Here is a 15,633-nt window from a genome sequence, read left to right on the forward strand (position 1 = left end):
CAACTTCATCTGCCATATTAACGGATGCAAGACTTTCACCTTTTTGTTTCTTTTTTAGAAAAGAACAAAAAAGGAAATATTGTTGCTTCATTTTTCCCCACCAAAGCACATCAGTAAGGGGAACATTTTTGGAACTGCAACTTGAGACCTTGCTATTTGATCTGCTTCTTGAAAGGCTAGCAATTATATGGGGTCTTGCTCGATGAAGCAAGTAATTTTAATTTCAGCATTCAAACATTAGTATAACTTGATTGGTCTCTTGTTTTCAATTGTGAGATCTGGAGGATGAAATTCAAGTGGGAGCTGTTATCAGCCCACCAAGAAAAATATATTGTATTCATCCGAGTGGGAATTAATTTCTCCCTTTTGTTTTTATAAGGGTACTGATTTTCACTATTCTTTTCTATTCTGAACTTATATCCACTTATTTTTGCCTTTTAATTTTCATTTGATTTTTCTTCAAAAAAAATCCTCATTTGATTTAAGAGTATATGAGGAGAAAAATAGAACTAGTTGAAAATTAGTTCCACTTTATAACACAAGTGCATGATAACTTTTTAGATCAAGTGCCAATAAAATTTCAGTTTAGTCGGTTTTCTTCCACCTTTGTCTTTTGAATTAAATTAAGTGGCAACTTACACATTAATATATAGAATAGTACAACAAAATGAAGATATATATAGATTACCAATCCTCATATCCCTCCCAATTATAATAAACCTTCTTGGGGAGTGCATAAGAAGAGAGGACGGATAATATGAAAGTGCAGATGAAGGCAATGAAGACAAGTCTATCTGCTGCATGTGTGACCTCTTGATATATTTGTTTACGCAGTAATCTTTATCTCCCAATTCGTTATGTATTTGTGCGGTCATAACAAATCCTGCAACAGCTTCAGTAGCTAATATATGTGATATAACCTGCCCAAATTAGTTTGATTGATTGTTAATCACATTCAAAGAGTTTCAACTTCAAGAGGATGAACTAATATTTTTTATCCGAAAGTGATTAAAAAAAAAGGACCTAAAATGACAAACAATAGCCATTTTTAATCTAGGTTTTTATTTCTAGCCGCGGGCCGTTTACTTTTCAAGTTCTTAGTTCATATAAGTTTTTGGCTTTAAGCTTTATTGTTTTAAGCACTTTTAATTATCTTGTTATTTGAATTCATTTTAGCTGAGTTTGTTTATTTCGATTGCACTTTACTTCACGTCGATTTACTTTACACACTTACATTCTTGTTCTTTACGTTATCGTTCTTTATATTAACGCATTTTAATTCCTCCCACCCTTAAATTTCTTTGCATTTATTCAAAAATCACAAAATATACAAATCCATTCTAACCACTCTTGATCCTAAGGGAGTGAAAGATCTAGGCCAAGAAGAGGTTCCTTGCTTGGTCATTCAATCGTTTTGTTAAAAGCTTCACGATTCACTTCAAATACAAATTTCATCCAAGCCAAATCCGTTGTTTGGGGGTGGCACGCCTACACTCCAAAGAAAAAGGACAAAATAAATCCCTCTCTTAATCCGACCCGGCCGAAAAGAGGGAAACATAATTATATTGCCCTAGTAACTGTATAAATGACATTATGATTGCACACATGTTTGTAACCATGAATTACACCATGTTTCTCTCTTTTGGGCTGGACCAAGCGTCCTGGAAGGACTTTTTTGTCATTTGGTTTGAATGCATGGGCGTCTTACCATGTGGTCTAGATTGGTTGACGTAGAAAACATGTAAGTGTGATTCTGTTTGCGCATTAAATTTAATATTAATCAAACCATGTGCGGCCGAGCAAGGGACCTTGGATTCAAGACTATGAGCGAACAACCAAGTGATAAAATGTATAGGTCGATGTGAAGATGAATAGACGTGAAAGTAAAAGAAATCGTAAATAAGGAGATTAAATTAAGAAGCAATTAGGTTCCCATACCTATTTTTTCTACTTTATTGATTTAAACCTTATTCCTTTTCAATTTTTTATCAAGATCCTTTGGGTTTTAAAAAATGTAATTAATTATTTCAAAAATAGAATATTTACATGTCAAGAAAATTAAATTTTATTTCTAAATATATTCATTTAGTGTTCGAATTAAAAATGTTACATTTGGTATATTTATATTTATGGATAAACTTGTTATCTGTTGCAATCCTATTAGATTAGGAATGTGATTGTGTAAATCCTAATATATCTAGGGAAATCTCTTATATACCTATTATGAGTTGATTACTTATTCAATGTTGTAATCCTAAAGGGTATGGAATTAACCTTCCCTACTACTATAAATAAAGGCACAATGGGGTGGACTAGAACACATCCATAATTACACATCTCTCTCTTCTCACTCTATATGCCGCACCCTCTCTCTCCATATGGCCTCCATAATTGTTCAGTAAATTATGCATACAACACGTTATCAGCACGCTCTTGACGCTGCACTAAAAAGAGTTTATTCTTCAATCAGGGGAGTATTACGTTTTAATCATTCCTTTTATGATTAATTTATTATTTTATTGAATTGATCTACATGCTATTGATTCAATTTAATTTTTTTATTTTTTATGTTAAACGCGATACAACGCATTGGAGATGCAATTTCGGCTTTCCGAGAAGGATCTTCTACAAATTCAAAGGCTTTTGTTGTTTTTTGCCAATCAGGTACGCTTAAAATAAAGTAAGATATTTGAAACAACATGAAGCATGAAAACATTCCTCATGATGCATGAACCCCCTATGTTTATATTTTCCTTTCGATATATATATTGTAGATGTTTATATATTTGTTTCATGCATTGCACAATTAAATTGTTATGTGGAATATGTGAGTCAAAGTATCAAATTAAATTAGAAGCAATTCTAGGGTTTCTTAAACCCTACCTATGTCAAAATTTTGGAAATTTGGATTTGGTATGGCACCACCCCTTGCAGCATAAACTGGGCAGCAGCCCTCTGGGCTTTGCTGCATTCACATGGACCTTGACAACAGCCTTACTGCGAGCAGATGGTCACCCCAGGCCTTCGGCCTGGTTGGGATAACTCGAGCCCGTAGCCCACATTCATCAATGAAGGTTATAGCTTTCCTTTTTGGACCTTTATATGCTCTTGGCCCATGCTAGCAAGCTATCATACTTGTTAGGCCCTTGTCCCGCGTGCCACTGGACTGCCAGCAGCAAACCTGTGCTGCTTGCTGGGTCATCCTTACGACCCAATTTGATGCCAGCCATTCGGTTGGGCTTCCCTTGCATTATCAATCTAGCAAACTTGTTAGGCCTTGCTCTCGTGCCTACCTCCTTGGTCCAAAAAGCCAACCTTAATGGATACGCCTATACCCCCTGACCCATGGCTTGCAGCCCATATCCGAGGCCCCTTTTGGGCTCTGCCTTTCACTTAAGGCACCTAACCCGAGCCTAAATATTTTTTGGGGCTATATTTTCGACCTGATAATATTACTCTAATATTATTTAGCTTCTACAATCGACCATGTATGACTCGATTTATTGAATTAATTAAAAGTGACATGCAGTCCATTAATCTGATAATGAATCCAAAATTATTGACATGAAGATCACTTTTGGACATTAACGATTCAATAATTTATTTTTATACTTTGAACCGTCACATACTTTCATAGTAACGAAGCTCTCACACTTGAGTTCCCGAAGAACCTCAAATCCACTACACTTAGTTGTATATTACGTTCGGTGTTTCTTGCAGGAACCTCTATTTTATGAACTAAACATTCATGAACTAAATTGAACTTGTAGTTTCAAATTTAGTGCCTTTGAAACCCGAAGTTTTCATAAAACAACACACCCATGAAAACCCGACGTTTTTCATGAAAACCATGTCTTATAACTCGAATGTTCTAACTTTGATGCTTATGGATGATTCCTTCCCATAGCACCAATCACAATCTAATTCTTTCCATTCAGTGGATTGTCGTACCGTAACAAGTTCGATTTTCCTGATTTGGATGTTTCTAATAGAAACCATTTTATGTGGGGTACAAGACGTGAATCTCCACTTGACTATCAAGAAGCTAAGAAACCATTGACGCCAACAATGGTAAGGAAGAGCTGAATAAGCCTCCACCATGATCTTCATTCGAAGACTTGTGCCCGAAGCATTACAAATGGAAATACCTTTTAATCAAGGATTTCATGGCTTTTTGGCTCGCTCCTACGGACTGTCTAATCATGAAAGACATTGCCTGAAGCATACCATGATTATGTCTATGAATGAGTACAATTCTGAAGTTTATAAATCCGATCGAATTTTGACTAGAGAATACTTTTCTCGTCCTTCCTTGTTTCTAACTCGCTTCTGAAGCAGTAATGTAGAAAGCGGAAGTTTACCAAATTCTTGGATCTGATTACTACCACAAACATATAATTAGGGCCTGCCAAGGTGTGGTATCATGCTCGAAGCTTGATCCTTGGTACCTAAGACCTAAAAATTCAAGAATAAGGGATAATATTCCTAAACCTTAACCCTGCAGAATCTACTTCCGTCTTAATGGAATAGATCATTGGTTATGCACATGTTCGTGCCCCTACCAATGTTGTTAAGGAGTACCATTCTAGTAATCAATATGTGAGGCTAATTTTGCTCCACCAAACGTAGTTGGAAAAGCAAAATTTTGTCATGGATGGCCTTGTTGGCCAAATCCCCTTAGTAAACCATTTACCTTGTGAACATTTTTCTATGTTCTTGGATTCAAGTTTGGTGTATGTTTTACTTATGGATAATCTTATTAATGCTGTCATCGAATATGAGTTAATTGAATCATGCTTCTTAATACATGTGACAAATTCAATTAAACACATGATTAGGTAGGAATATGGGGAAGTTAGTTGTCTGGATGAATGTGTACTACGCACACTAACTTTACACCTAAATCACATCTCTAACAATGACTTCAGGTCTATCCAACCTGATTAAGAACACAGGCACGCTCCTCATTGTATGAATGGTACTAAATCACCATTTAAGGGACCTTAAATTCTCCATGTCGTTTAGTTTTTAAGGATATTCGAGATGACAATGATCATAAATGAAACCACTGAAGAAAATAGAGTGAAATATCTTTGCATCACCTCCAAAAATGAGCCTGAAGCTTTGATTTGGGGCCAATGGATTGTCTCCCAACTGGGAATACACCACATATGGCCGGCCTGGAGTCTGGTGATTGAGCAGTTTACTTGCTTTGGCATGACATTTTGGGATACTTAGGTCGAACAATGATGCTACAACGCATCTTCTTATCTGAAGTAAGGATATTGTGCCTACAAGCATACTTTGCCAAGCATGCTCATTAGGGAAATTGATTTTTAAATTATCCCTCGCAAAGATACGAAACGACCATCTTTTCACAGTGGATTCAAGGGAATATATGTGGACTAATCCAACCAAAATACGGACCATACAAATACTTATGGTTTTAGTTGATGAATCGATAAACTGGTCACATGTTTGTCGACACACATTGCTGCTAAACCTCATGGCCGATTAAGGGTTCACCACCCTACTTATCCCTTAAGGTCCAGGAGACTGGATAATGCCGGAGAGTTTACATCGACGGTTTTCGATAAAGTATTGCATGTATTTTGGGTTTTATAATTGAACATTGAATTCCCATGTTCACCCCAAAGAGCCTCGCCTAATGATCATAAAGCGCAATTTAAATGATCGCCCAAATTTTGGTAAACGTACCAAGTTTTCGGTTTCTGCCTAGGGCTACGCAATCCTTGTACGTAGTTATGTTGGTCTGCCTTGAGGCTCATTGCCACCCAACCTATATGACGTTACAGTTGGTTACTGGGTACGAACCTAATGATTTTCGTATTTACGCATTTGGATGAGCATTCCATGTGCCAAGTTGCGCCACCGCAACGTACCACCATGGGTCCTCAAAGAAGGATGTGTATCTTTTGTCGATCATGACTCTCTTTCACATTAGCTCTCTTCGAGCCCTTGCACACGATCTCTTTACCACTCATTTGCGGGTTGTCACTTTAATAAGATAGTCTTCCCTCCGTTAGGAGGAGATAAGAACGTCAACGTTCTTAGAGAACATCACGAATTTGCGTGGACGTTGCCCACTATGTCTCATCTCAATCCTCATACCGCACAAGCATGATAAGTAAGTGCGATGAATTCTAGATTTCAGAATGTTGTTCCAGACACATTCCTCTGATCTAGCTAAAGTGACGAGATCATATACCAGCTGCAAACATGCCTGCAAGGATAGACGTACTTAACGGACGTCGAGTCAACATCCTTGGAGGGTGTGCCACCCTTGTTGGATATTTTGGACGCCCTTGTTAGATGGTCCGGTACATTGGCAGATAACCAATCAATCTGTCTTGGCCTGGAGCACGACAGATCACTCAGTTTGTAGGATTCACTTCCCTAGAAGAGGAAGACACGGTACAACAATGAATCTAAACTTGATCGTTGTCTCAAATCATTTCCATCTCATGAGATTAATCTAGATTTCTCCCGAAACTTAAAGTTCTTGGTCCAGTATACTAGTTTGGATGAGCTAAATGGAATTGGAATAAGATTATCATCGATGATGTTTTCACTTATATTGTAGCTACCGACATAAATGAAAAGCCACGATATCGAACCGTGTTCAGTTGATTAAGTGACAGCGTAGAACTGATTGGACAACAAAAATTACAATCTAGGTCAAATTCCTTACCAAAGTGTGTTTGGACCTGTCGTTCCTACACTACCCAAGGTAACCTTATTATGTTACAAGTGGGAAAGGAAGCGTTATGAGATGAATGAAATAAGTGCGATATGATGCACGCCTTACGGCGCAAGGTTTCTCTCAAACGTCCTGTGATTAATAGCAGCATTATGAAATGTGGTTAGTGTTTTCTCCATGGGGATATAGATATGGAGATTTACATGTAAGTTCCCAAAGAATTACATGGACTAGTTCAAATAGTTACAAAACCACGGAACACCCTCTTAACTTGTTTGAGGCGTTCACTTACAATTCGACGGATGTGGTATACCCATCTATGTGATTATTTGATCAATCAGGGATATGAATTATGCCCTTACGTGTTAAACTATGAAGTCTTATTCCAAATTGCTAGAGTTACAGTTTGTGTCGTTGACACGAATCTCACTAAGACTCCGGAAGAACTTGAGAAAACTGCCACGCACCTGAAGATGGAATTTGAGATGAAGGATCTTAGGAAAACTCGTTTATGCCTTGACCTGAAGTTGAAGCATTATTCTGACGGTATTTTGGTTTACCAGTCGAACTACACCCTAAATGTGTCACTTTTGAGTATATCTTTGATTGTCCATACATTATATGCAAATGAGACCCTTAAAGAGGTTAAGGAATCCGAAATTCCATATCTAAGTTCAACTTTGCGCTTCGTTGTACTTAGCTCATTGTATTTAGACATGACATCTTCTTTGTTGTTGATCTTGGTAAATATGCAGCACTGCGGCTACACGCAACCACTGAATTGGTATTAAAGACGTACCCTGAAGGTACTACAGGGGCAATCCCAACGCATCTCGAGCGGATCCAACCCCCTTGATCCTCGAAATGATGCTTGCCTTGTTTGTTATGCTGACCCAGGTTACTTATCAAACCCGCACAAGGCAAAATCCCTAAATGGTTATGTCTTTACCATTAGGGATATTGCAATATCTTGGAGGTCCACGATATGACCTTAGTTGCGAAATCTTCGAAACGTTCCAAGACTCAACTTACTTCACTACGCCACAAATGAGACATGGTTAGGCGTTCTTGTTGCGCATATTCGAAATACTTGCTATTTTCATCCATCGTTAAGTCCCAACAACGACCCATAAATACTATGCCGCATGTATTAACCCGACCAAGCCATGATACATCAATGAAGTCAACACCAAGACATATTGCGTCTACATCTATATCAGCAAAGCATCAGGAGATTGAAGTTATGCAAGTTGATCCCAGACAACCTTGCTGACCTTTACACGTCGTCACTGCCAAAGTCAACCTTCCAGAAGCTTATCCAAGGAATTGGTATGCCTAACTATCATATGCAATGCTTGTAGTTCTCATTTGGAAGTTATGTCTTAGGGGGAGTATCCAGAAGTATACTCACTTGATCTTGATGTACTATTTTTCCCTATGATTAGGAGCATTTTCCCACTGGGTTTTTGCTACCTAACTAGGTTTTAACGAGGCACCCATCCTGAGCTGATCATACCATTGTGAGCTCTTCTACTTGCATCCAAAAAACGTATAGTTTTGACTTAATGCAACTTCTCACTTTTCTCCTTAGTCTATGAGTTTTTCTCCCACCTTGGGTTTTACCATAGCAAGGTTTTGTGAGTTTTATTTTTTATGCATTCTTCCGTTGATATGAGACTCGCATTTGCTCATTGTGCCGACGACTTCATCAACTATATTTACTTCATCGTTAAAGACCTGATGCGCCATTTACTTGAGTATTTACATACTCAAGGGGGAGTGTTGCAGTCCTATTAGATTAGGAATGTGATTGTGTAAATCCTAGTATAACTAGGGATATCTCTTATGTTCCTATTAGGAGTTGATTACCTATTAAATGTTGTAATCCTAAAGGGTAAGGAATTAACCTTCCTTACTACTATAAATAAATGCACAATGGGGTGGAATAGAACACACCCACAATTACACATCTCTCTTTTCTCTCTCTATATGCCACACCATCTCTCTCCATAGGGCCTCCATTATTGTTCAGTAAATTATGCCTACAACATTATCATATATTTTTACTTCTAGTTTGTGCCCATTTTTTAATTTGCAACCCATTTTTTAAATTGTACCAATTTTCTTCTAAATTTTATTTGTACACATATATTAATTTCTTTTTGTCTCTTTTTTTTAAATGTTATTAGTACTTATATTTTTTTTAACCTTTTATTTGTACCCATAAATTATTTATAATGTACCCATTTTTCTTTACAAATGTACACTTTATTATATGCAAACTATATCTTCTTTTTTTATTTTTTTTTGTAAGTACCGTTTTTTATGTAAAATGTACTCATTTTTAATGTAAAATCTATGTATTTTTTAAATCTAAATGTACCATTGTTTTTTTATAAAATGTACCCATTGTCTTTTATATAAAATGCACCCATTTTTTGTTATATAAAACGTGCCCCTTTTTTGTATAAAATCTATCAATTTTTTGTATGTAAAATGTACGTACCCATATTTTTATAGTGTACCAATTTTTTATATGTAAAATGTAGCCAAATTTTTTATATAAATGTACTCATATTTTATAAAAATAAAATAAAATCCCTTTTTTTTCATAATCTAGAATGCACCCCTAAGCAATTTTTTATTTTTTTATATCAAAATCCATAAGCAATTTTGAATAATTGAATTGGTAGTGTAAATGAAAGCAAAAAAACTGTTGAATCTTGGTATTATTGTATCTTTTTTATTATTATGTCATTTATGTGGTAGGAGACTAGGAGAGAGATTTCAATTAAAAACCTAAAATGCATAAGGTTTGAGCCTATAAGAATTAGGAACGAGAGACCGCAATTAAACTATCTCTTAAGTTATTCTAGCGGCGAGACAATAAATAAATTTAGAGGTGATTGCATTAAATAAAAGTGTTTTAAAAGTAAATAAAATTGAAAACCAAAAGTAAATGTTTAAAATAAAAAATTGAAAGACAAGTACGGAGGTAAATTGCATAAAACAAAATAATTAACAACGTAAGTAAATTAAAACTTGTATTGAAATGAAGTATTATTGATCAACGTTTCCTGGTTCTTCTAGTTTAAGTGGTCGATCTCTTAGAAACGGAAGCATTTTCGCTCATCATCATAACTATGGTGTATGCTCACTATACATCTAATCATTTGTCAAGTGTCATTTCATCTAACTCTAGTTAACTTATTAAATGTTCCTTTTTTAATTTTATAAAAAATTAACCAATGTTAAGTGAAAGGATATGTAGTAGATGATTAGGTGTATGGTTAGCATATATCATAGATTATGATGGTGAACAAATATGCTCCCCTTACAAACCAATGGGCAATGGCTAAATCATCAAATTTAGGATTAATTAAACTGAAAAATGCAATTAATTAAAAAAATCAAAAGTAGGACAGTAGGACCCTAATCTGGAATTGATCCAAGGCCTATTTGTTTAAATCCCCCTGAATTTGTAACCTACTGCCAATTTTCTTAAGAACTTTAATTTCAGCCAATTATCTGCCTACCTCCATAAACTTTTATTTATGGCTAAATTACCATAATCCGTTAAATCTCACACAGTCATCCATGGTTCCATTAGTTTGGAGGGTAAAATCGTCAGTTTGAACCAAACATTTTTTGCCTTTTTGAATTAGCATCTGGGACCTGCCATTGTAGGTTGAGAGTGGGCTTTGAAAACAGAAAGAGAGGGCAACAAGTAGCTATTGGTGTGGCGGTAGGTGAGCTGCATGCGAGAAGGTGGGTTTGCAGGGAGAAGGCAAGGGGGATCTCACGGCTTGAATTGGAAATTTGGGACCCGTCATTGAAGGTTGTGGGTTGGGTGGGTTGTGACGGGATGGTACTAGAACTAAATTTGAGGTAAATTAGCAGTGAGTTACAAGCTTAGAGAGATTTCGACACATACCTCTTGATCCATAACAAGCAGTATTACCCTACACACACACACACACACTCTCTCTCTCTCTCTCTCTCTCTCTCAACTCTCCAAAACACACATCATATCTCTTACTTTTATAAAGGCTGAGTTACCCTCGGCCACTCTTCCTGATATTAGTCAAACATTCCTCCCCCAAGTGACTCTTTCTGTCCCTCGCTCAATAAAATTCAATAAACAACAACAAAAATAAAATTTTGAATGAAATTTAGTGCTTGGTAACGCAAGCTTCCATATATGATTTTATTAATTTTTATGCTATAGATGATGTAATGATCAAGATAAATTGCAGGGAGTATAATATATCAATCAATCAATCACCAATTTTATTAATACAATAATTATGCTCTGCGTCATCCTTCAAATAAGAGTTTATTGGTTCATGGTTTTCCTATTGACTCGTGATAATTGGTAAAAGAAAGTGCTCTCAAACTTCTCTTAGGATTCCCTCATCAACAAGGTTATTTACGTATCTTCTATAAAATCCTTTTTTTTTTCTTTTGTCTATTATCAAACATCATTAATTTTTTTTTATATAAACGATACTATTTATAATAAGGAGTTGGAAGTGGGTTAAGCCTCACAATGGGCTAAGAATAATGTGGTTTAAAATTACTTTTGGCAATAATCAAACTTAAGACCTCTCATTTACAAGTGAAGAGGAATATCATTGAACCGTTGTACTAAATGACTTATTTATCAAAGATGATTTGAATAGCTGGATTTTCACTAAGCGTAGGTTTGAGATTAAATTTTTATTTTTCTTTTTATTAAAGATGACGGGAGATTCAAACTTCCTTCATTATTTAAAAGCTAGTTGGTAATTAGATTTAAACCACTTCTTTTCCTCATTCTTTCTTTCTTCTTTTCACATCTATAATAATAACACACCTAAAGTAATATACTATCTTCCCCGCTGAGAGATGTGTCACGAAGTTTAGAGCTTTTGATAGGTGTGTTATGTATTATAAATATAGCTTTTATCACATTTTCATACCACATTTATATCACTTCTCTAATAGACATAGAACTCACCAGTACAAATGGATCATACCTGTATTAAAGAGTGGGACAAATATGGCATGAAAAATGTAGTAAAAATAGCATTTTTGTATGTTTTATACATGTAGTTACATTAAATGTTACAAAAAAAATATATACCTACAAACAAACCAAATTAAATCAAAATCTAATATAACACAGAAATTTGATGAAAAAGCATACTGAAAGGATGATCTAACATAGTAACACAAATACTTATTTGATAAAAAAGCATACTGAGAAAGCATACTGAGAGAGAGAGAGAAAGGACAAGGACGTCACAAAAGGGAAGGATGCCATGGAAACAGAGAGAACGTCTTCACGCCTGTCACATGTGATGTGGCCGTCAACATTTTTACTTAGTAACAACATGGATTTACGAGCCACGCACCCGTCTTTTTCCCTTCTTTCTTTTTCTTCTGCTCTCATTTCCTTCTTACTCCCGTCGATTATAAACGATGAGGATAATACTTTCCATTTTAGTTGTTACAATATACTCTTTCCATTAATAACTAATAACTAATAAGTTTCATCAGTTGTTTAAGAGTTTTCTTTCTTGCACCCGAAATCTTGAGTTCAAATCTCTTAACTTCATATATAATGTCCAGAATGAGTGCATAGCCTAATAATTATCAATTAATGGACAACAAGTAACCAATTGAATGAAAATAGAACAATAAAAGTTCAGAACTAAAGCTTGAAAATTAAGTTACGTGAGTAATTATTTAAAATTCAAACATCACAGTCCTACCGCAGTCTACGAGCGACCAAATTAACAATCTTGACCGTTGCACTCTAGTGAGAAAGGCAGAGACATGGAGTTGCTTTGTTGACGGGTTTATTTGCTACACCTTGGTTAGTGGAAAAGCAAATCCAAACCCAGGTTCCATTCTCTTAGAAATAGCAATCACTAGTTTCTTTTTTTTTTTTTTTCTGCCTTGTTTTCGCTTAATTACAAAGGAGGAACTAAAAACTAAAACCATACATGTTAAAGAGGCTCTCGAATTTTTCCTTCCTTTTGGTTCTTTCTTAAGCTTTTGACTGATATGAGTAGATAGCTAGTATGGTCCAAGAGCCTCTTTACGTTAGTATTTTCCGACAAAATTCCAAGGACTCATTGCTTGCTCTTTTGCATGGTTTTGAGTGCGATTTTGGCGTTTCTCTTAGTTTCTTTGTAATCACATCCAACAGAAGACTCGTTTTCGACAATTTTTTATAATTGCACAATCATTTTAGTCATAGCACACTACAAACGTAAGTCGATTTCTGATCACACTAAACCCTATTTTGTCCCCTCTCTCTCTCTCTCTCTCTCTCTCTCTCTATATATATATATATGTGTGTGTGTGTGTGTGTGTGTGTATCTTGGTCTAAATTGAAAACTAGGCCATGAACTTTAGGGCAATGACTATCAAGAGTTAAAGATCCCCAAAAGTATGTGGTCGAAATATCTGCAGTTAACGCTATGATTAAAAGAAACCTAATCAAGGTCGATAGTGGGGAGATATGGTGAACACTCTTTCATGTCCTCAAATATCAAACAACAACGACCCAATAATTCAGATAATACGTACTACATACTCAAGAAGTCTGCTTGCAATATTGGCTAAAATCAAAATGATAATATTGCTTCTCCCATTGGAAGTGTGTGTACTTACATGAGAGATTTTTTCGCATCGCCAATTCATCACTTGACAATCTTCTATTAGATTGATAGTGCACTTTTTTTAACACATGTGACATATTTATAAGACAACCGTTGGAACTAAATCTTGGTTGCATACAGAGAGTGTGGGAGCTGATATGTAATTTTCTGATATAATTGTCCACCCTTTCACTGAAATTAATTAATGAGTAGGAGTAAAGATTCAACAAAACTTAAGTGGACACAATTTCATAAAATTAGTGAAGGAAACTTGGTACACATATATAGCTTTCATTCGAGGAATGATAACAATTTGGCCTTCAAAATATCAGATACAAACTACTCCAAGGCTCCATAAAACATGATTAACCATATATATATATATATATATATATATGTATGTATATATATATATATATATAGCTAAGCTACACAAACCCTCCCAAAAAACTAAAGCAATAAAAAACAACGAACTATTTCAAACTAAAAATCCTACCATTTCATCTAATTAAGATTTTTTGACAAAATATGATGAGACTGTTCCACCTTCCCATTTCATCTCACACGTACTTTTGGACTTGAGCCTTCAAAATCCATGAAAAGTTATGGTTGATCGATCGATTGGTTGAAACTCCAATATCTTCGAGAGTACCTGATCATTTCTCTCAGGAACCTGTAGTAATTCAATGAAACCAAGTGACCATGATCAAATATCACAAGAGATGGCTGGTAGAAGAAGAAGAAGTTGTGAAACCAGAAAGATCAGTCCAAGCATTCCCACCAGTACCAGTAGTACAACTACCCCAGTATTGATGATCATTTCCAAGGCTTCCCAAAAAATTCCTTGACAAATTCAGTGCTTGATTCTGTTCCATTTTCACATTAGCCATCTGAGTACTAGTAACTCCGTTACCCGCAGAATGATCCAACGGCTTAGATATCGGGAGCTGGCCAACATTTTGATGATCTCCACCGTCAAATTGGTACAACCCATGAGTATTACTAGTTGGTTGTCCCAAATTAACCAAGAAATTAGGAAATTGCTGTTGAAGTAGTGATGATCTCCAATGCTCAGTATTACTCATATTATTCATGCCTAAAATATTTGGCCTTGCACTGAACCGGTCCGAACCGTACTGATGGTGTTGGAATTCAACATCACCAGGTTGATTAATCCCAAAATTATTTAGCCCTAGCATGTCCCCGGAACCATAATCAGGAAGATGGTGTAAGGAGGGCAAAAACGGCAATTGATGTGGTGGTGGTGGATGTGTCAAATGGCCTATGATATTATCACTAGCGCTGCAGCTGTTGGAAGAATTAACCGTACTTGAGCTAGAATTACCAGCTGCGCCTGGTGATTTTGACCTGCTGCTGTTGCCTCCTTTGCTTCTTTTATTTCTCCGGCAGCCTCCTCCCACCGGCACGCTTCTCAAGGCTCCTCCTCTTGTCCAGTAGCGCCTGCACGTCTTGCAAAAGTGGCGAGGCTGGGAAAGGTTGTAATTGTTGAAGTAGCAAAACTTTGTGTTTGTGGATTCACATCGAGGGCATTTCAGTGCTGTCTCTGGCTGCGGCATCTTGGCCATCCGCGCTCGATCACACATCGATCCAGGTTTAATCGAGCCCAAACCACCGCCGCCATCTACAGAAGTGCATCTAGCTTCTGAAGAAGGCACCAATGGAAGCTGAGGATTATTCTGATCACTTCCACCTCCTTGTTGATGATGATTTGTTTGCTATGAAATCAAAAAGGAAAAAAATTCAAATAAATAAAATCAATAATTGGTATATTCAAGAGACGAGACATAGATTGAAAAAGGGTAGGAATATATTTTAACTTTAAAATCAACTTTTTTGGTGAAGCAGCTAGCTATGGAAAGAACAAAATATAAGGTTGCAGAAATTAAACCCTTACCTGTTGTTGCCAGTTGGGTGGATCCAGATAGACGGGAACGGATGAGAAAACCATGGCTAGCTTTCTCCTTTGTAAAAGTTTGATGTGGGTTTTTAGAGGATGTAATTTTGTTGGAGAATCACATCCACAAGAGATAGTTGCTGCTTCAGAGAGAAAGAGAGAAAAGATCAGAAGGAGACGGAAAGATAAAGAGGTGGGCGTTTATTTATTTTGTTCTTTGTTTCTCTCATCCCATCGATTCCCCCACTACTCTCTTTTGCTTTTTGTTTTATTAATTTTAGGGTTTGAAGGTGAGGAACCATTTTTCTTAGTCTTTAAGCTTCTTTTTGACGCTGCTTAACCCAAAG

At 36.1% G+C, this 15,633-nt stretch overlaps 1 protein-coding gene across 1 annotated transcript; it reads right to left on the reverse strand.

Moving 5' to 3' along the window:
* Positions 1–13,609: 13,609 nt before the first annotated feature.
* LOC103948413 (dof zinc finger protein DOF3.6) lies at positions 13,610–15,633 on the reverse strand. The gene is made up of 2 exons (XM_009359445.3): positions 15,287–15,633; positions 13,610–15,107 (listed from the first exon to the last, which is right to left on the reverse strand). The coding sequence occupies exons 1-2, from the start codon at positions 15,338–15,340 to the stop codon at positions 14,085–14,087; spliced, it is 1,077 nt and encodes a 358-aa protein (XP_009357720.2). The 5' UTR covers positions 15,341–15,633; the 3' UTR covers positions 13,610–14,084.

This window comes from the organism of the source record quoted next, unplaced genomic scaffold (assembly GCF_019419815.1).
Source record: "Pyrus x bretschneideri cultivar Hongxiangsu unplaced genomic scaffold, Pyrus_bretschneideri_v1 Contig4, whole genome shotgun sequence".
Taxonomy (NCBI): Eukaryota; Viridiplantae; Streptophyta; class Magnoliopsida; order Rosales; family Rosaceae; genus Pyrus; species Pyrus x bretschneideri.

What these genes read in the sequence shown, in the direction of transcription:
- LOC103948413 (XM_009359445.3), bottom strand. Translation starts at nt 15,340, where the DNA reads ATGGTTTTCTCATCCGTTCCCGTCTATCTGGATCCACCCAACTGGCAA. An exon ending in CACCCAACTGGCAACAACAG is followed by an intron (nt 15,108 to 15,286) that starts GTAAGGGTTTAA and finishes TTGATTTCATAG; the next exon opens with CAAACAAATCATCATCAACA.